Source organism: Xenopus tropicalis, chromosome 1 (genome assembly GCF_000004195.4).
Source record: "Xenopus tropicalis strain Nigerian chromosome 1, UCB_Xtro_10.0, whole genome shotgun sequence".
Lineage (NCBI taxonomy): Eukaryota > Metazoa > Chordata > Amphibia > Anura > Pipidae > Xenopus > Xenopus tropicalis.
The window spans coordinates 148,590,810-148,611,345 of NC_030677.2; the positions used below are offsets into that span (position 1 = coordinate 148,590,810).

The 20,536-nt window shown below is 35.8% G+C and overlaps 1 protein-coding gene across 2 annotated transcripts in view; it reads left to right on the forward strand.

Moving 5' to 3' along the window:
• sez6l (seizure related 6 homolog-like) overlaps positions 1-20,536 on the forward strand; it is a 162,674-nt gene that overhangs the window by 114,445 nt on the left and 27,693 nt on the right. For both annotated transcript variants that reach the window (XM_002932087.3, XM_031891968.1), the window contains 7 exons: positions 1,848-2,040; positions 5,673-5,858; positions 6,871-7,036; positions 8,543-8,697; positions 12,439-12,633; positions 14,603-14,741; positions 19,546-19,742. In XM_002932087.3, coding sequence (XP_002932133.3) covers positions 1,848-2,040; positions 5,673-5,858; positions 6,871-7,036; positions 8,543-8,697; positions 12,439-12,633; positions 14,603-14,741; positions 19,546-19,742 — 1,231 coding nt within the window. The remainder of the gene's footprint in view (positions 1-1,847; positions 2,041-5,672; positions 5,859-6,870; positions 7,037-8,542; positions 8,698-12,438; positions 12,634-14,602; positions 14,742-19,545; positions 19,743-20,536) is intronic.

Below are 20,536 nucleotides of genomic sequence, written 5' to 3' on the forward strand. Positions count from 1 at the left end.
GAACTACAAGAATCTGCCACTTAATTGCCCCCTCCTTTCTGCCCCTCTATACAACCCACAATTCATGGCAGAAATCTTTCTCACTACATTACCTACCTGTATTACCTATAGGCATCAAATTATTTAACTCTGTAAATATAATATTCTTTGTTTTACTAACCTCTTTATTATGGGGAAAACTGATAAAAACAATGACAGATATAGCAAGGTAATGCTCTATGTTTTGCTATTGTGAAAGAAAAAAGAAACCATCTTGTTTTCTTAACTCCATCTTGTTCATACCATTGAATATCTGAGGGTTTTGAAAAAATGTTTAAGTTGTTTTTCTGTGAAAAAGATGTGTTTTGCTGAGTCCGCCAGAGGCCCTCCACCTACTGAGCTTTGTGACAAGGGGCCTCTGGGCTTGTTGGCCAACTGGGGCCATTTGCCTGTTCTACTTTTAGAGATAACAGAGCTACAGTAAGTACTGATAAGAGTAATTCAGAGCAAACTATAATATGAGCATGTCTTGTGACAATAACCAGAGTATCATATTGGAGACAGCACAGTTAGGACTGTCTGTATACTCTCTTTGTACGAATAAACATATCTACAATCAAACTGGCCTATCCAACAGTTTCACTTTAACACTATGATAACTCCATGCTATGTATGTAATATCTTTAGCTATGATTAATACAAATTAATAGGCTATTTACAATGTACTGCAGTCCTGTGCAGCAGGGTGTGTGCCAGGCATCTCCAATACAATCCGCTCTGCACATGACAGGGATGTGGCAAGGGATATGAAAGAGCTCCCCCAACAGGGGTGAGGGAAATTACAGGCCACAAACTTGCATTATATAGACAATTTAGAGGGACATTTTATGAATTTATTATAGTCACTGAAATGCTAGATTTTTAACCTTGCAGATGAGTTTCTATTGATGAACACAGACGTGTTCTAATTAACTAAACATTGTAAAATGTCCTTATAATACATACACAAATACACAGAACTGGGTTGGGTTAATATTCTTCTGTGTGAAGTTTGTTTTGATCCATTTACATGGTGCACACAATAGAAAAAATCTCTGCAGGATGTTATATACAGTATTTGTATGACTTAGCCCACAGTATGCTCTGCAAGATATGGTTTGAATATAAGAAAAAAGGCTCAATATAATCTATTTCTATGGTTATCTTGTTGGTCAGCAATGACCACCCTGTATTATCCATCAAAAGGTTTTTTTCTACATAATTTATAGTAAAGTATATCTGTTTCTTCCTTGGTTCTCTTCCTACATCTCAAACTGTGCAGCAGCTCGTTTGCTTACATCTCCTTTTCTCTGGGCCTGGATGTTAGTCCTTACCCCCTTCCTTTTCTTATAGAGCTTCAATATGGTCAGTGGTCAAAAGTAATTTGTATTAAAAAAAAAAAGCTGTCACTATCACTGGAAAAATTGTCATTTCTATGACACACAGAGGTTGTAAGCAGTAATGCTCTACAATACTTATGTGGGTAACACATTCCAAAGATTAAACCATTGTGGGAAAAAATATTTATGATGCCCTGTGAGGTGTTTAAGTTGTGTGGTATCCCTCCCCTGTGCATGCCAAAGGGCTCTGGCAATTGACCATCACAGGAACCTAAATAAAATAGAACAATCCCACCTCATTTTCTTCTGACAAAATATGGCACAATGAAAATAGACATGAAGGAGAACTTTTCTCTAGGCTTTAATGATTACTGTTATTATTACATTGCATCATTTTTATATTTATACATTAAAAATTATTTTGTATAAAATGGAGTTACAGATGCATATATTCTAACTGAACATGCTTTACATGCTTTAATCTTTTAGGTAAAAAGTGTAAACCTCTCTGTGGGAGAACAGCTAGCCATTCGAGGCGAAGGAGAGGAGGGACTAGTTGTATTAGCAAACGAAACGCTTCTTGTTGAAGGTCAGGTGATACGGAGCCCAACAAACCGCCTATCAGTTCACTTCAGGACATTTCAAGATGATGCTATTGGGACCTTCCAACTACATTACCAAAGTAAGGTTTGTTCCAGGAACATACACCTTAAGTAATTTGTACCATTATGTTTGTCTTCTCTTCTATTATTAATTTATAAAATGACAAACATATTTTGAGGCACTTGAAATGCTGAATAATGTATGCAGACTAAACAAAGAAGTGATATGCGCATCATTTTGCAGTGGGAGTTGTTATTTTTCAGCAACACTGCTAAGTTTATTGCAGACTTACATTCAAGTGTTATTTTTCAGCGTACCATAAAGGCACATGATTTTAGTTATATGGCTAACATACTCTTTTTTAATGCTTATGGATATGTTGTTATTGATTTATTTTGCAGATTTTTAAATAAAATCAAATTGATAACAATCTAAAAGTGCATGTATGGGATCTATTAGACGGAAAGCTGCCATTCAGAAAGCTCTGATTTAAGGAAAGGCCATCTGCCATCTGTGTATTATAAGTAAATAACTCTAATTTTTAAAATCCTTATTCTCTTTAATATCAAAATAATAATTTGTACTTGATGGTAACTAAGGTGCATGAATCCATATTGGTGGCAAAACAATCCCATTGGGTTTCTTTTTAATGTTTAAATGCTTTTTGTTATGGTGATGCAAACTGCAGAAATCTGGAAAATCCCAGGTCCCAAACATTCTGTGTAATATAACTTATAAATGTATATGAATAAGAGATAACTGCTTATGTAAGTTATATAAGTGCTGAATGTTATCCTATATTAAACAAAAATAAATAGTATATACATATAAAGTATATATACTTTCTGGATCCCATCAACAAATTACATAGACTCTTTAAGATTGAATTCTGTACAGCCTTTAGTTTGGTGAGAGTGATAAGTTTCAATGATGACAACTACTAAACTACTAACGTACTAAAGCAATTTTTTCAAGGACTTCTCTGCTGTTAGTTTCCCTGCATGTTCCACTTATTGTAAGAATGCAAAGTGACCCTGACACTGTGAACAATTATTATTATTTAATATAATAAGTATTCATATTCTGCAGCACTATACAATAGAAGGGCGTTTGCAAGAAGGATGTTGCAAGAAACATATGGATTACATTCAAATGCAGACAGAAACAGGAGGTTACGTTTATTATTGCTTACAATTCAAGAGATAGCACTATCATGTAATTCCCTAGAATTTCTCTTTAGGGCACTAGAACACAAGGAGATTAGTAGCCCACAATAAATCTTTGCTACCACAGGCGACTAATCTTCTGCAAATGCTTTCATACTGGCAATAATGTAAATTGCCAGTGGCAAAACATATACGGTGCTTCATTTTTCCAAAGTCGCCTTAAGTTTCCTCCTGGAAGTTTCCTCCCCAGAAATCCAACTTAGAGAATTAACTGCATTTGCCAGTAGGTTTGATGTGGTTTGATTTTCTGAGCATTCAAAATGTAGGGGACATTAAACTATCTCTGACACTGGGGAGTGACACATGGCTAATGTAGATTAATAAATCTCAATAAGTAGAACTAGGTGGTATAAAGAAATATAAAGGAGGTATTGATTTTCCTTTTGAATGGGTGGTCACAGCTTTATTGAATATATATTTATTAAACCGAGATAACTTGTCCTAACTGTAGCTAAACTGTAGCTTGTACTTGACCCCAACTACGATATAATTAATCCTTGTTGGCAGTAAGACAATCCTATTGGGTTTATGTAATGTTAAAATGATTTTTAGCAGACTTAAGGTATGGAGACCCAAATTACAGAAAGATCTCTTATCCAGAAAGTCCCAGGCCCCATGCATTCTGGATAAAAGGTCTCATACCTGTACTGAGTGTGTGTATAAACTAGAATTTCTAAAGCCAATGTCATTACAAGGCACCATGACAGCTATCCAGCAATGCTATGAAGATCTGCAGAATCCTAAAAAAAAATAAACTTTGAGTGTATCGGAGTGCCTTGAACGATTAGGTTGAAAATATTAATTTTATTCTTATTGGGTAGAATGTTTTCCTGAGAGAACTTTTGCTCTTTTTTATAGCAGAGATTCTGTATTGTTCTGGGGTTTTACGTAGCTAAAAAATAGAAATGTCTTTTGCAAAGCAAAAAATAAATTACAATGCACAAATTCAAACCAGCCATTTTGATTTATAGGCCTGGGCCATTATTTATTACTTCTCTAAATTATTAAAAATATGTATCGCAGGCATGTTCAAATGTTTTAATTTTTCTGTGTATTCCAAACTTGTGTTACTGTTTAAGTCAAGTAATGCTTTATAATTTGGCTCATGGGTGTTTCTCCTCTTCTCTGGGATCTGAGATCCCATTACATCCGTTATAATGATTTTATTGTGAAATGTTGCGTATTCCATTGACTTCTCTTAGCCCTGAAGACTCTTTGGGTCTCTCCGCCAATACAAACCTGCTTGCGCATGCGCAGTTAAAGGTAGCAGAAAATCAGCTTAAACTGCGCATGCACAATCAAATTCATGTTGGCGGAGAGACCTAAGAGTCTTCAGTCAGTAAGAAAATGTTGGAGAGGTATGTGGCTGCGCTTCCCTACATTTTTAGCTAGGGGTTAGCGATAGAGACAGGGTGTAAATTTAAAAAATACGCGATAAGGGAGAGGTGAGGGGGGGTCTAAGCAATCATAGTTAAGGGGAGGGGGCTTTTTGCACCTGGGGTTTTAGTTCTCCTTCAAAGAGTAAACATGCATGAAGGTAACAGCATATGAGTGAAGACATTTTATTGATATTTTTTCAAGCAAACATGTTTTTACCACAAATTAGTTGGGAATATGAAGAAAAGTGCAGCAGAGAAATATGATGTGGGTTCTTGATCCAATGTAGATACCTGTTTAGAACAGGAGAACTATGGATAACTGTGCAGTGGTAGAAGATAGGAGGCCTGTAAGCAACAGAAGAACCTAGAAGTGAGTACAAGGGGTAGCCTTTTTGTTGAAAGTGTTAGTATTGTAGAGTTTATTAAGGCCAGAAATATAACTAGGTGCTAAAAAATCAATAGCAATCAGAACTATTCTTACTGAAAATAAAAGGACAATAAATATAATAAAAGGTCAATTTTACAGTTGTTGAACAAGCTGTGAATTGGATGTGGGTTTTAAAGAAATTAAGATGTGAACAAGAAACTCAAAACTTGATCTAAGCTGGGTGAGCAAATCTATATGTTATGTATTATTTATGCCATTCTAGTATGTAGTTATTGTAGCACTGGATTTTTAAGGTTTTCTTTTGGACTGTTTGATGGTGTTCTCTGTTCTATTTTAAAATATTATATATTAAGGAATTCTTTGAATACAAATAATTTTCAGAAAATTCAGTAAATGACAGAATTACGTTTACAAAAAGCCTTTTAAATGTCACAGGCCAATACATTTTTTTCTTGCTTTTGCTTGCATTCACCCTGAGGAAGTCAACTTCATTGCAAGATATTGTCCATTGATCTCATAAACCTCTTTATAGAGTTGTGCAGCAATAAACCTTATAAGTGTTGTGTTTCTTCAGGCACATCATGGATCTATGGAAACTTGAAATGTTATTTGCTTATACATCCTTTGCTCCCTGGTGTGCTAAGCCTAAATCTTAAAGCTGCCAAATTATGTTGTCACAGTCATTCCAGTTCCAATAAACTGCTTTTCCTTTCGCTAGTTTTCATGCTGAGCTGCAGCTTTCCCCGAAGGCCTGATTACGGAGATGTGACTGTAATGGATCTTCATGCTGGTGGAAAAGCTGATTTCCATTGTAATATGGGATATGAACTGCAGGGCTCTAAAAATCTTACTTGCCTAAATGCATCTAAACCACGCTGGAGCGACAAAGAACCAGTCTGCATTGGTAGGTCAACCTCGTTCCATGGGAGAGTGCAAAAATTGTGTGCATATTGGGTGTGTCGCACAGTGGGTTGTTGTAAGCATGTACTGAATTCGTTGTGAGTATGGAAAACTTTCTGCAAACTTGACAATTCTTGAGGGTACAGATTATTGCATTATGTGGATCAACTTGTCCATCTGTCTGATATTGGCTTGCAGTACCTTACTGGGTGTGGTCAGTTTCCCTCAATCCCTTAATTTGTTATATAAATGAAGCTTGGATTTGTGTGCCATGACTCAAGATAAATGGAAGAAACTGTGTTATCTGAAGTCATGTAATACAACTTTTTAAAAAGTAAACAGAATTTCAAGCAACTTTGCAGCATAAACCAATTAAAAATATGCTTTCTTTTTATGATTTTTATGTAATAACATGCTTTGGAACAGTTACCTTAGCTCAGCCCCCTATTCTCCTGCTGATCTGGCTGACTACTTTGATATTCAAAACAAATTTAACAGTATTCGACTGTCCTCAGCCTGCCTTCAGCCTGAATTCTCCAAATCCCACAATTCCCTGCACACAAGATGTCAATAATGAAAGGCATATCACAGTGCAATGCATTGTGGGTTATGTAGTCCATGCATGTTGTCTGTGGAGAAGTTGTTACAATATATAACATCAATGTTTTAGGCCCTCCTCCCCCCCTTCAGGATTCCAAATGATGCAGACAGAAGTTTTTCAGCTGGATTTCAGCATATAAAATGGCATTTTTTAATACTTTTTGAAGAAACAAATTACAGTGATAAGTTTCTCTGTTGTGTGGTTCGGAAGCCAGGGCTCCACAGATTGGAGGCTGTGATGCAATTTTCTGTATTAAATGGGATGTGAGCTAAATAAGTTTAGTTATTCTTTGGTAAACACACAAAGTAAAGTGGCTTTCTCTGTATATAAGTTATCTTTCTATTAAATAATCATTAGTGAAAATTCTAGAATTGAGAGCTGACACCACTGTATGCTGAACTATTTTTGTCTGCAGCACCTTGTGGAGGTAGAGTACAAAATGCTACCGTTGGAAGAGTGCTTTCACCAAATTACCCCAGTAACTATAGCAACAACCTCTTCTGTGCTTGGACGATTGATGCCTTCTCAGGGCAAAAACTGCATCTGCACTTCGAGAAGCTTATCCTGAGCCACAAAGACAGGTGAGAATTAGGTAGGCAAAAAAAAAAAAGAAAAAATATACATATGATTATTGTACTTACTAAAAAATGTGGTCCTAAATTGGGAAAAGGCAAAATGAACCAAGCGAATGCTAGGTAAATGAAGCCCTGAACATATTTGCTTGTCAACAGGTATTGCTTGCAACCTGAAGACATACCTCCCAACTGTCCCGATTTTTGCGGGACAGTCCCTCTTTTGACAGCTCAACCCGCAGTCCCAGATTGCTACTGAAAAATCGCTCTTTTCCCTTTGATCTCCTGCACTGAACACTAAAAAAGATACAAACTTGATTAAAAAGTAGCTTTTGGCAGAGAGCCCAGAAATCTTAACAAGCGTCAATGCACTTAGAAACAGTGTTTCTCACTTTTAATTAAGTATGTGGACTTTTGGCAGAGAGCCCAGAAAGGTAAAAAAGATACAATTGTAACTAATAAGTTAAACAGGTCTCTTGGGGGAACTGAGACTTGCAGCTTAAAGGGCAATTTCACCTTTTCAGCAAAATGTAATAACACATAAAACAGGACCCCAAAAACACCAGCAATGTGTTCAAACTTTAAATAACCTGCCAAATTTAGTCAAATGGGAGTGGTATTTAGGGGGTGTGGTTGTAAAAAAAATGGGCGTGGTCAAAAATCGCTGCGCTGTGTGCAGAATTTATTTTTGTCCCAATATCCGTTTTCAAAATGTTGGGAGGTATGCCTTAAGAAGCAAGATTTTATCTGTGAGTTAAGGGAATGGTATAAATTGTATCCAAAATGATGTGAAATATATACAGGTCTGTAGGTATCTTTCCCAGAGATTCCTAGTGCATATGGGAAAAAAAATTGAGGCAAAACTTAAGCAAATTTTCACTGATTTTTCTCAAACATGACTTTATGTAAGAAAAAAATAGAATTAGATAAATTTGCATTTTTTTCCCATGGTAAAAAATTCTTATGCTGGTGAGCATCACATACATTTTAAAGGAGGCTTGTTTTTACTGTTTAAGTAAACTGGAAAAAATAAATAAAGTTCTTTGACAATATTCCCACTTCTATACAACTTCAACTTTTACTTGCTGAGTTTTTCTGACTTTTTGCATTTTTTTCTAAAATAAATTCCAACTATATGAAGTTTTAGAAAATTCCTGCTTTTTTTGCCACATTTTTCTAAAAATCGAGTAAAAAAACAATCCAACTTTTCATAAATCTGCCCCTTAGACTCATGCATGCACTGTAAACCTCAAACATTTTATTTATTTACTGTAAATTCCGAGTCTAGGTCTGCCAAGCGGGCAGCATTCCATTACATTATTCCCTGGGCTGGCACCCCCCAGTGAATTCACATTTCCGTGTGCTAAATTGCTTAATCTATATAAGAATTTGTAGAGAGCAATATTTGCCCTTCAATATTGAGGAAAACATTAAAAATAAGAAATGGAGGCCGTTTCTGTAAATGTTAATGGCACCACAGAAGCTAACACTTTTCCCTTCTCCTTTTCCCTGAAGGCTAGCTGTTTACAGCAATGGAAAGATCCTCTTTGATTCTGCCAAAACAGAGACAGTGCCATTTGAAGGTTTGATCAGTGAAGGATCATGTATAAGAATTGAATTCTCCACAGATGAGTCAAAAAATGCACCTGGGTTCAATGTTCGCTTTGAAGGTAAATTGGAACATCTAAATTCCTGTATTGCAGTAGGAGACTTAGAGCTGGAACCTGCTATATGTTAACATACCAGTTATATGAAGTCCTGTTGACTGCCTATTTTATCATTAGGTAAAATATTTTTATAGGGCTGGTGAGTAGAAAGATAAAGTGTTATGGGGTACTTTCAATGTAGACACATCTCTTTAGAGAATATTGAGCTAAAAATAGCTTTAAGCTGGGCCTTTATTTATTTTTTAAAAGGTAATATAATGTCCAACATTTAGCTATTTACTGTTTGGGCATAAAAGTGGCTAGGCAAAAGCTGTTTATGAGAATAAATTCAAATCACATGCACTGCATATGGAGGACAATGTGCCCCTGCTGTAATTTAAAAGGTTATTAGAAAATAAGGGGTACATTATACTTTATAATCTACAGTGTCCCCATCTTAGGCTGTTTGGGCTGCTATGGCTACTAATATGGGAGTATTATAAGTATATACTTGTGTTCCTTCATCTGAGGCCCAGTCTATAAGTACTGTATGTGCTTCTTCAGGGATGCGAGAAGTGCTTTCCAGCAAGGAAACTTATCAAAGGGGTTGCCGCTCCCTGGTCCTGTGGCCCAGTCATAATCAGCTAGACTAGAAAAATGACCTGCTGCATTAACTGAAGGGACCATGTACAGGCGACCCATTGTCTGTGTAGAGGTTATGCAATTTGATAAACAGAATTTTGAGGACAAAAATCCAACCCAAGGAGAATAGAAACAGGTTAACTGCTTTAGTTTTTTAACTGCTAAGAAATTACACATGAAAATACCTAGCTTTGAAGATATTTTAGAAAATTTAGTACTGCCAAGGGTATAAACCTCAGAAACAAGCACACTGCTTATAAAGAGCATTAAAAACTCATGAATAATAATGTGCAGTTCTAAGCCCTTCTTGCCCAGTGCAGACTCAACCCACAAGTACAAAATTCAAAACAAAAGTTAGCATGTGATATATTTAGCAGCCCCTTGGCCCCAGTAGATTAATTATACTGATAGTTGGATGCATTTCTTGGCACACTTCAGATCCGCAGATGGGGTGTATAAAACTCTGTCCCAGTAAAAAGCTAAGCAATTATAAAGAATTCAATCTGGCTTTCCATCTCAGTCTGTATACAGTAGATCATGTCATAGGGAGAGCTAGATATTCTGAACTTCAGCTATTTTTTTTCTCACACTGGGGTTATCGGTGTCTGGATAAAATCCTCCAGCAATCCTGTGGATACTTAACCTTCTTAGCAAAAGTAACCTGATGTTTATGAATATTTGGTAAGACTGAATAGTGCTACTATTGGTTTTACATTACAGGGAATATCAAAGCTTTAAGTTACATATATAAACAGAAAAATATATATCTAGTATTGAAAAATTAAAACTTTCAGATTATTTGAAAAATGATATATGGAAAGTTATTCCACAGTTACATGTAATCCCTAAAGGATTCAAATTATTACAGCTCAGAAGCTGTTTTATGTTTAAGGCTTGCTCCTAACTTCTACCAAGCACTACTGTTTGCATGTACCCTACATTATATTAACTACAATCAAGTTAACAGCCATAGTATGAATGTTGTTACCATTTTCTGCCCCTTTGGGACACAGTTTGTTTCATGTACAGACAGTTGTAAGAGGCCATGTTTTCTCCTTGGTTCTTGAAAATAATATCAGATTCATTCTACATGTTTGGACCTGAGAAATACAAACATCTGAGCCCAAATACTATCAACACTTTCTGTACATCCTCAGCCTCCTTCCTCTACTGCACGCAATGCATTGGTTATGGTAAAAAGCAGTGAGGTCACCAAATAAGCCAATCTTTCTCAGATAAAGAGGTGGGAGATACTGAACTGATATGATTGTCTTGACTGTTTTGAATGTAGGCCATAGGGGTGAGGACTACATGACTGAGGAGATGTGGGGTATTTAAATCTGCCCAATATTCCAGATATCAGTTGGGTAGCCCCATCTCTGGGCCCTATACACGGCCGATAAGCTTCCAACTCATCCAACTTATCAGCCCATGTATGGCCACCTTTATTTTTATTTAGTAGCAGAGCCTGACCAAAACATATCTTTTGCATAATATGACAATAGCTTATATGTATAACATGGCCGTGCTCTTTGTTAAGGCATATCTTAAAGTATGTTACTGGTATGAAATAATCTGTAAACTATATCCCTATAAAGAGAAGTTAGAGACCTATTTATTGAGCTGTGTAAAATAGTTTGTACATTATTAAAATTTCTACTGTTACTGTTGGAAAATAAAACTTTCAGATAATGCTATTTTGAACTAAGGCTCACGCACTCCTTGATTGCAATCAGGCTTAGATCACAAATCTATATTTAAAATGAGTACTGAGCTAGGCTGATTATCTGAATAGTTACCACATTTTAATGTAATTATGCTAGTGTATACATCAACACAATCCATCCTTCCAAACCAATTCACATTCCATATCTCTGCCTGTAACAAAGAGCATTCTTTAATTAAGGTTTTTGTTTATTATTTCATTTCTTATTCCTAATGAGCTCTCGGCTTTGGATATCTGTACTTAGTTATCTCATAACTGTACCAAAACTTCTATATTCCCTTTAGAACTACTTTAACCTGAAATGTTCTTTTCCTTTCTATAATTTAGTTGCTGATCTCTGATCTCCATAATATGTTTTTGCTGAAACGGTGCCCAGGAGATACCTGCCTTTTCAAGGTGTAATATAACAGAATTATCTAGAGTGTATCTTTATTATTCAGGATTATAATTACAATCCTTTGCTTTATAACTGTTACAGTACTTTCTCCATATATCTGTTCTTTTAAATTTCACTTAATACTTTTCGGTTCTGGACCTCAGTTGACCTACTACATGCGCAGTTTACAATTTTGTCTAAATTGCTCCTTTTGAGAATAATAAAAAATATCATGTTTTAAGTTTTAGAATATAGCACAATTACTTGCTACAAGATCTACCCAATTTAATTATTTAATTAAGAAGTAATAAACACCTGAAAATAGACTAATAAGTAATTCTTTTAGCATCTGTGTACAGGTATGGGATCTGTTATTCCAAAACCCATTATCCAAAAAGCGTCAAATTGCAGAAAGGCTATCTCCCATAGACTCCATTTTAATCAAATACGTTAACATTTTTAAACATGTTTCCTTTTTCTCTGCATTTAGTCAATGTGTTTAACTATAAGGGCTCTGGCACACAGGGAAATTAGTCGCCCGCGACAAAACTCCATGTTCGCGGGCGACTAATCTCCCCGAGTTGTCATGACCCGCCATAACACCGGCGACCATGTAAGTCGCTGGTGGGATGGCACACACGGCGGCGCGATTTCCCGAAATCGCCGAAAAAGACTCACGATTTGTCGCGGGCGACTGATCTCCCCGTGTGCCAAAGCCCTAATCCTATATATTTTGATATAGGCAGCAGAGATAAGCTTAGATAAGCTGTGTTAATGGTTTGTCAACTAATTTTACCCTCTGTGATAAGATTTTTATTTTATCACAGGTGGTTAGTGATGAGCCATCAAGAAAAAATACCTAAGGATTGATGCTAGAGATCCATTGGCAATATAAACAAAACTAAATGGCTGCTAGGGGACAAGAGCCAAGTAGGCAAACCAGAGAGCCTTCCTAAAAGCTTGAGTGAAAACCCATATTAATTTCCAGTCATTAATAGTTCTTCTTTCAATATGTTTTCAGCTTTTGAAAGGGGGCATTGTTATGAACCTTACATCCAGAATGGTAACTTTACAACAACAGACCCTACATACAGCATGGGAACAGTGATTGAGTTTACTTGCGACCCTGGTCATTCTCTGGAGCAAGGGCCAGCTATCATAGAGTGTATCAACATGAAAGATCCCTACTGGAATGACACAGAACCAGTTTGCAGAGGTACAGTATATGAAGTTTATAAGCCTATCAAAGTACCATTTTCCTTTGTGCTCAGTGACATTAAATAGTGGCCTAAAACGTAATGCAACAAAATCAAAAGTGGTTACATATATCAATTGAGCGTAAGAATAAGTACAAAAATACTCTTCATTAAGCAAAGCTAAAGTATGTTTTGCCAATTATACACTTTAAGCATAGAGTTCTGTTTACTTTTTTATATACTTGAAAAGCTGGTTTATAGAAATGTTCTCAACAGAAACATTGGCATAAAATATTAATTGGCAAAGATGTCTCTTGATTTTTTTCACAGTTTCAGTATACTGTATTTATTCTGTCTTTGCTTTTATTTTGTTGTCACTCTTTTTGTTGTGTACTTTTTGCTACATGGGACTGACTTTAACATACAGTAATTGTTATTGTGTTGTCAGCAGAAAGCCCAGAAACTAACTCCCATGTAATAAAGGCCACTGAGTTTGCCCAGGAGCAGTAACCAGTAGCAACCAATTAGATGTTTGGTTTTAAATAGGTGACCAGAAAATGCTTTTTTGCTGATTAGTTGCTATGGGTTACTGCTCCTGGGCAACTTAGGGGGAGATTTATTAATGCACAAACGCTCCAAATGCGTCCGAATGCGTCCAAATTAGTATTTTTCATAAACAACGCGTTTTTGGTGACAATTTCATACATATCGCGACTTTTTTGTCGCTTTCATGACCTTTTCGTACTTTGCGTCAAAATTTTCGCCACAAAATGGTATTGTTGCACTGGATAAAAAATAAAATGCAAACTGCAGAGCAAAGCTCCTTCAGGTATTGGGAAGCCATCTTCTTAATGAGTAGGTGGTAATAACAGGGTTCCATAGCTTCCATATTAGGGCCCAAATATTGTCCAGTCTATATATACTACAGTGCAGCCAAATGTAGACAGCACTGCATAAAGAATAATGGGCAAATCTTTGTGCTTCATTGTAGAAACTGATTCAAACAATCTAGTACAATCTAGTAGCACTGGTAAGTCCTGTACTTAACCCCTGCCATAGGCTCCCCAGTATCTTGCATTACCTAGGGCTCTGCAGTGTACAAATATGTTGTACATGTTATTAGGTGTTAATTTATGTGTACTATTATCATATGTGTTGTTATATATTTCTTTAAAATAACAGTTAACTTTTTTCTCTTGGCCATTTTCTTTTTTCAGATTTTAGAAGTCTTAAACTCCTCTTCCATCTGGTTTGTCAAATTTCAATGGCCAGATGTTTATGATTTTAAAAAATGTCAGGGGAGAAGCCAGGCTATAAAAGATAAATTTTACATGTTTCTCTCTTGCCCTTTGCAATCAAGGTGACTGAAATACAAAGAGAGAATGTTTTTAATTGCATAGTATTCATTTATATATCATTTATATCTTCCCAAGGGCTGTAGGTTTTCTTGCACAGAGCTTTTCAGAGGCATTGACGTAGGTCAAATTTAGAGGTTTTGATTGCAAATCATTTGGTTGTGTAGATTCTTTTTTATGGGTTGATTCTTTTTAAACAACAATTATTATTATTATTATTTTTTAAGCTTGAGTTTTCTAGTTGATTGGTTGCACCCCCCCTTTGCTGACTTAAAAAAAGGAACTATTTAATAAATCATTGTTTTTGCTAATTTTATTTTTTCTAGTAAACATTTACCCTGGATGGATGACCATGCCCCAACATATTACTCCATTTAAATAGATCATTATCGCATCTTTCTTCATTGAAATAAATGCTGCTACAGGTTTAGCAATGGTGCACTGTGGTGTGTCATGTAATGCTTACATGTACACCCTGTTTTTCACTGCCACAGTTCTGTTTCTTCCTTTCTGTTTCCCCTTTGTAGGCCCCACGCAATACACAAAAGACAACAATTATTTCAGTCTTTTACAAATGCTTTGTGTGACCTTATCTATATATAGTCTCATTATGTGTACATTTTTATTATTCTAGCCATGTGTGGTGGTGAGCTATCAACACCTGCCGGAGTCATTTTGTCTCCAAACTGGCCCGATCTATACACAGAGGGAGAAGACTGTATATGGAGAATACACGTTGGAGATGACAGAAGAATATTCCTTGATATTCAATTGTGAGTACTTTAAGGTTCCAGTATATTCACTGCTCACAGGTAAAGATTTAAATGTAGGACCCCAGAAAGTCCCCCAGAGAACTTGAGAGATGACTAAACGTTTGCACAATATGCAGTGGGCAGATATAATAGATACAAATCTCCAGTCCATAAAATAGTAGTGTGCCTGTCATCTTTAGACAGTCATTTTGAAACTTTTGAGAAATACAAGATCCTCTAAACATAGAAATGAATTAAACCTTTTTCTTTCAAATTATATCTATGTTAACTGCATCAAGCCACTGCAAATCATTAGCTAGTCTCCCTTTGTAATTAATACCAACTTGGTCTCTGATTTTGTTGTATCTATCATGTGGAGGCAGCACTGGTTTACTACGTCTCCTATCCAATAAAATGAGGGTATTTGATGTTATTAGGAAAGCTAAAAAAATGATTAAGCAATAAATTATTAAATAAAAAACTATTGAAACACTCTCTTGCAATACATTCTTTAAATCCTTTGATGTCAAAAACATTTAAATGACTATATGCAAATTATAAACATCCAATAAAATGTTTATGATTTTTATTCTACCTTCATTTATTGTCCAGTGTAGTTTCCCAGAGGATAGAAGAAGATTTGCTCAGTTCTAATCTGTGAACAGATTTCAGTGATATTTTGATCAATGAGAATGTCACTTTTACTATAAACAGTTGGCCACAGGGACATTAAGGAGTTGTTTTTCATGTCTCTGTCCATAATTTATATTGTGAGTTAAAAATTCTTAGTTTTGGTTTAAAGGCAGTGCTATGTATGTAGAATGAGGCATAAATACCATTTGTTTTCGGAAGGTTTTACACATCATGCAGTTCCTTTGCCTCCTTCCTTTGTACTTCTGCATCTATGTTGACCCATCTGCATGTACAAAAATATTGAAGAAACAGCAAAGCAAACAGAATTTTGCTTTATCACTTATTATCACATGGGATTCACCATGGGTCAGGACACAACTGATACTTCAGGTCTAGCCTCTTCAGCCCTAACTCTTCCTCAAAACAGCTTCTTTCCCTGTCTAATCACTGCAAAATGACCACCTTTCTTACACTTCTACTGCCAGTGGTATATCCTCTTGTAAAAACTTTGCCCCCAAGATGTCTCCAGACATCTGGGTTATGTTTTGGTAAAATGTGTTTGGCATTTAGGGATGCAGCCAAGGTGGGAATGGTTAATTTTTTTTTTCACATGCTGTGTGCGCCAGGATTATGGGTGCCCACTAAGACTTTAAAACAGCCCCAATGCTATTATATACTACTCTGGATGGCCCTTAAGAATTATGCTCAACATACTGTAGGCCAAGTGCATAAACGGGGCATTTACATGTTCATTTTGATACTGCAGGAGAGTATGAGAAAAAAATAACTGCAAATGTATAAGGGTGAAATAATAATAATGCTTGGTGGTACCTTACAGGTTAAAATAACAGCAAAAATACTTGAATATTATGACTGTGAATATGCACCATGCATTAAAAACACCTAAAATGTGTTTTCCAGTATATGCAGTCAGCTTTAATACTGTATATATTACCCCGGCTCTATTTTATGTTTATTGGTAAGCATTAAAGTGCAAGGCTATCTTTATTACAAGCTCTCATCATTATTCCAGGCCAAGGTACATCCTTGAAATTATTCAGCCCAGGAAATATTTTTCATTCAGTATATTAAAAATATGTTTTATTTTATTCTTATTCCTATCCTGGAATGTTGCAAATGAGGAAATACATGTAAATCTCTGACTGAATCATAGCAGAATAATCACCAATTACACAAGTGCCGACTTTTGTGGGAAAGGTACCATAAACAAAGCAGGATATAAATAACTAAATTTACTCGTGGAGGATTTCAACTCTTTTTATTTATCTTTTGGCTACAACAATGCTATAAGCTGTGATAAAAATGTTTTTTACTTTCACAGCTCCAAAGAGCTGAAGTGAGGCAGAATTGCAGTTTTAATGGTTGTGAACCTTTCTTTTGTCTAAAGAGATATACATAATTCCTCATTCTATTATACAGGATCTAAGCCAGCAAATCTGCATTAGAACACAAGCTGGTAAGTGCTGCAAAAGACAAGCACAAGTAGAAACCAATGAAAATGAGAAAAATTGTGCAGTTTAGAAGATTTAGCGTAGGAGAAATCTGTTTTAGCATTTTTCTTCTCTAAAACACAAAGCTTAGGTGCTTGCAGGAAAGAGAAATAGCTAAGGGGAATAAGAGGATATACGACTGCGCAGAAAGTGTGAAGGACAAAATAAACTACTGGAAACCCCAAATGTGTATTAAGTCAGGTGAAATTTATATCTCCAGTTTTCTGCATCACTCTCAGGGGTGGAGTTGGCCCCCTACAGGTCATGTACAGCTGCTGGCTATCAGACAAGTATATTCTGCAGAATATCAGCAAATACTAGTGACTAGGCATTTTATTTTGTGTACTGTATAGTACTGTATAGTCTTTCCTACACAACAGAGAAAAAAATAAAACTACCCATATGTAGGTGTTATGTTTTGGGGGTCCAATGTGCCATAAGTCAGATCTCCTTAAGGCAAAGGTTCCCACAGTGTCTGACTTGCTAATGGGAGACAAAGCAGTAAATGGAGGTCTCAGCAAGACCAACTAAAGTTAAAGTCAAGGTGTAACTATTGTAAAGTTTAGAGTGTTTTTATATTATGTATATTTTATGGGGGGGAAACTGTAAAAAAAGTTAAAAAAAATGGAGCACAATTAAGCATAAAATTTTGCATTTTGCTATGTAGTATTCTATGCACACCTTTAAAGAGATACTGACACCTGAAATTAAACTGTTTTTAAATATATCATAACATTGTCTTTGCATAAGCTTTTTTATGTTGCCATTGAACTAATTCCTGATGCTTTTACGTTACCTATCTGATCTCTCATGTTCCTCTATGAGGGGGCAGCCATATTTTTGCAGCAGTATTCCATTAGCATTAGAAGATATAACTGACAGGCTCAGAAGGAAAAGGCAGGTTGGCAAAACAGGTTAAGGAACTTCAACAGTTACTTACAAAAACAAACCTATCAGTTAAAAACAATCAACATGACCTATAGGGAACTTTTAATCTTCCTTAATATTTTGATGAGTAGTTTTTAATGTCAGTATCCCTTTAAGTAAATATGTATCTTCTAGATCAGGTGTATACGGCTGGGGAGCAGGTTTACTGCTTTTCCACCTTTTTGCAATTGGCTGGTTTTGGTATTTAACAGCTGATTGTGCTATGCTGATTTAGGGATAGCCTCTTGTGAATGTACTGACTGATCCATATACATAATATATGGGTAGCCCTGACATGACCTCTCTACCAGTTTTCTTTGGCTTTGCACTCAAGTCACTGTGATGCTGTTGCTCTCCATTCAACACCACCTTCCCAAGATGTACACAGAAAGCAATTTTTCACATCCATTTGTTTCATCTCCGCAACATGCATATATTCTGTCTATTTTTCATTGTAACATATTACAACTAAGCAGGAGTTAATTTTTTGTAGGTATATTTCGCTGTCTAAGTCCAGACTGCTTTCATGTAAGCACAAAATCTAACCAGGCTTTTTGAAAGCTTTTGTAAATCAATTTAACCCCGAGACAGCACTATTTTCTGAAACATGACATTGCTGCATTTTTTAAATGAGATTAGCAGTTTACAAGCCCTTATTGTTGGAAGCATTCTTGTAAAAAATTGATATGGAGGGCCAGAATAAATCACAAGAAGCTCTGCATTATGCATTTGTTCACAACCACCCTATTTTATAAGGAAACTTAATATTAAAATATTTTTGATGGATTGTGCATATTGCAGCTGAAGAGCAGAGCATGAGCACATTTTAGAGATATTTTCTTGTACATTTTTACTTTTTGGATAATTACATTGTTCATGCTCCTCATCATAAACTTCAGTCCCCAATAAAAGCCTTATTCCCTCTGCTAAGACTTTATGTCGAGACAAGAACGATTTCGGCAAAAAGACCTTGAAGGAAAATTGTGATTGAAACACATAGGGGCACATTTACTAAAACAATAAAATAATTTCTCTTTTTTTCTTTTTGTTCATTTTAAAATTCAGCTAAACTAATTTCCTTGAATGTCTGCATTTGCTAAAAAAATCCAATATGAAAAGTCTGTGCAAGAAAAAGTTGCACCGAAACCTCTACTTCGAATTATCGCACAAAAAAAACAGCGTCAAGAACCCAAGTTTTGAGACAAAAGTTTTGAAAAAAAAAAGATCTTCCATTAAAGTAAAGGAACCTCTGCCATTGGCTTCTACATGATCTTGGCAAGTACTAGTTGTCAAATTCTTGGATTCAGATTTTCAGCTGTTTTGAAGCATAGTAAATCTCGGAAAAGTCACAACTTTTTTTTCTGTGACTTTTACTGCTAAAAATCAGTATCAAGGAAAAAAAATCCAATGGTTAGTAAATAGCCCTCATAGTATGCTATTGCCATTAATATTTAGACTATTCAAATAAAATAAAAACACTTTTAAAAGTACAGGGATCTGGTAAGTTGAAAGCATAACAGAGGCTAACCAAAAATGAAGAAAAGAGAATGCAATAATATACAAAGAATAAAAGTAGCCTTTAGCATGGATTAAAAACTCTGTATGTTGCCTGTGTTTAAAAGAACCTTGATTCTTCTTTTTTACCCATTTAAATAAAGATACCTAATTACAATGGACAATATTTATGACTGAATGCTTATATATGTCTGCTATGGTGCAAGTAGATTTAGCAGTTGTGTGCTTCTCTTTTATAGGTTGAACTTGAGCAGCAATGACATACTAACCATTTATGATGGAGATGAGATCACATCAAAGATTTTGGGACAGTTCACTGGAAACAGCGGCCCACAGAAACTTTACTCCTCCTCCCCTGATTTGTCAATCCAGTTCCACTCGGACCCTGCTGGGCTGATCTATGGGAAAGGACAAGGATTTATCATAAACTATATAGGTGGCCTATGAATTAGTTATTCTACAAAATAAACCTTGAAAGGAGTGTGAGAAATGTAAAGCGTTATACTTTTTGCGCTTATCTTTGTGGCATGAGCAGCTGAAGTCATTTTTTAATATTAATATAACTGATGAAATCTCATACATCATTCACTGACACTCACTTCGCCCCCTTACTGTACCTACTGATGTGAAACCAACCCTGACATGTAATAAACATTTTAAGGAAAATGACATACAGTATTAAATTGAAAGCCTTCTTCTAGATAAAATTAACTTTATAGTAGTAAATATATGCATGGGCTGGTTATCAAATATAAAAATCATGTGAAGCAGTAGTCCATCCATATCATCTTTTAGTACCTGGTTCACAGAAGAATCATAAGTAGACTTTTTGTAGGCACCTGAAACAGTATAAATCAAGGTTTTGCTCTATGGGTCAGATAGTTTTCATTTGCAAATAACAGTGCATATGAGGGTGAGTGGCAGGTGCAGACTGCACTAAGAACATATAGTCTAGCCAGTATAGTCTAGACAGTAAAAAGGCCCTTTTCCCTTAGACCAGTGATCCCCAACCAGTGGCTCATAAGAAACATGTTGCTCACTGCCTTCTTTGATGTTGCTCCCAGTGGCCTTGAAGTAGGTGCTCATCTTTAAATTTCATACACATACAGACTCCAAGCAGAGCTTCCTGCAGGCTAGCAGTCTACATAGAGCCAATACAGACCTTATTTAGCATCCCCAAATAATTTTTAACATGCTTGTGTGGCTCACACATAAAATAAAGTTGGGGAT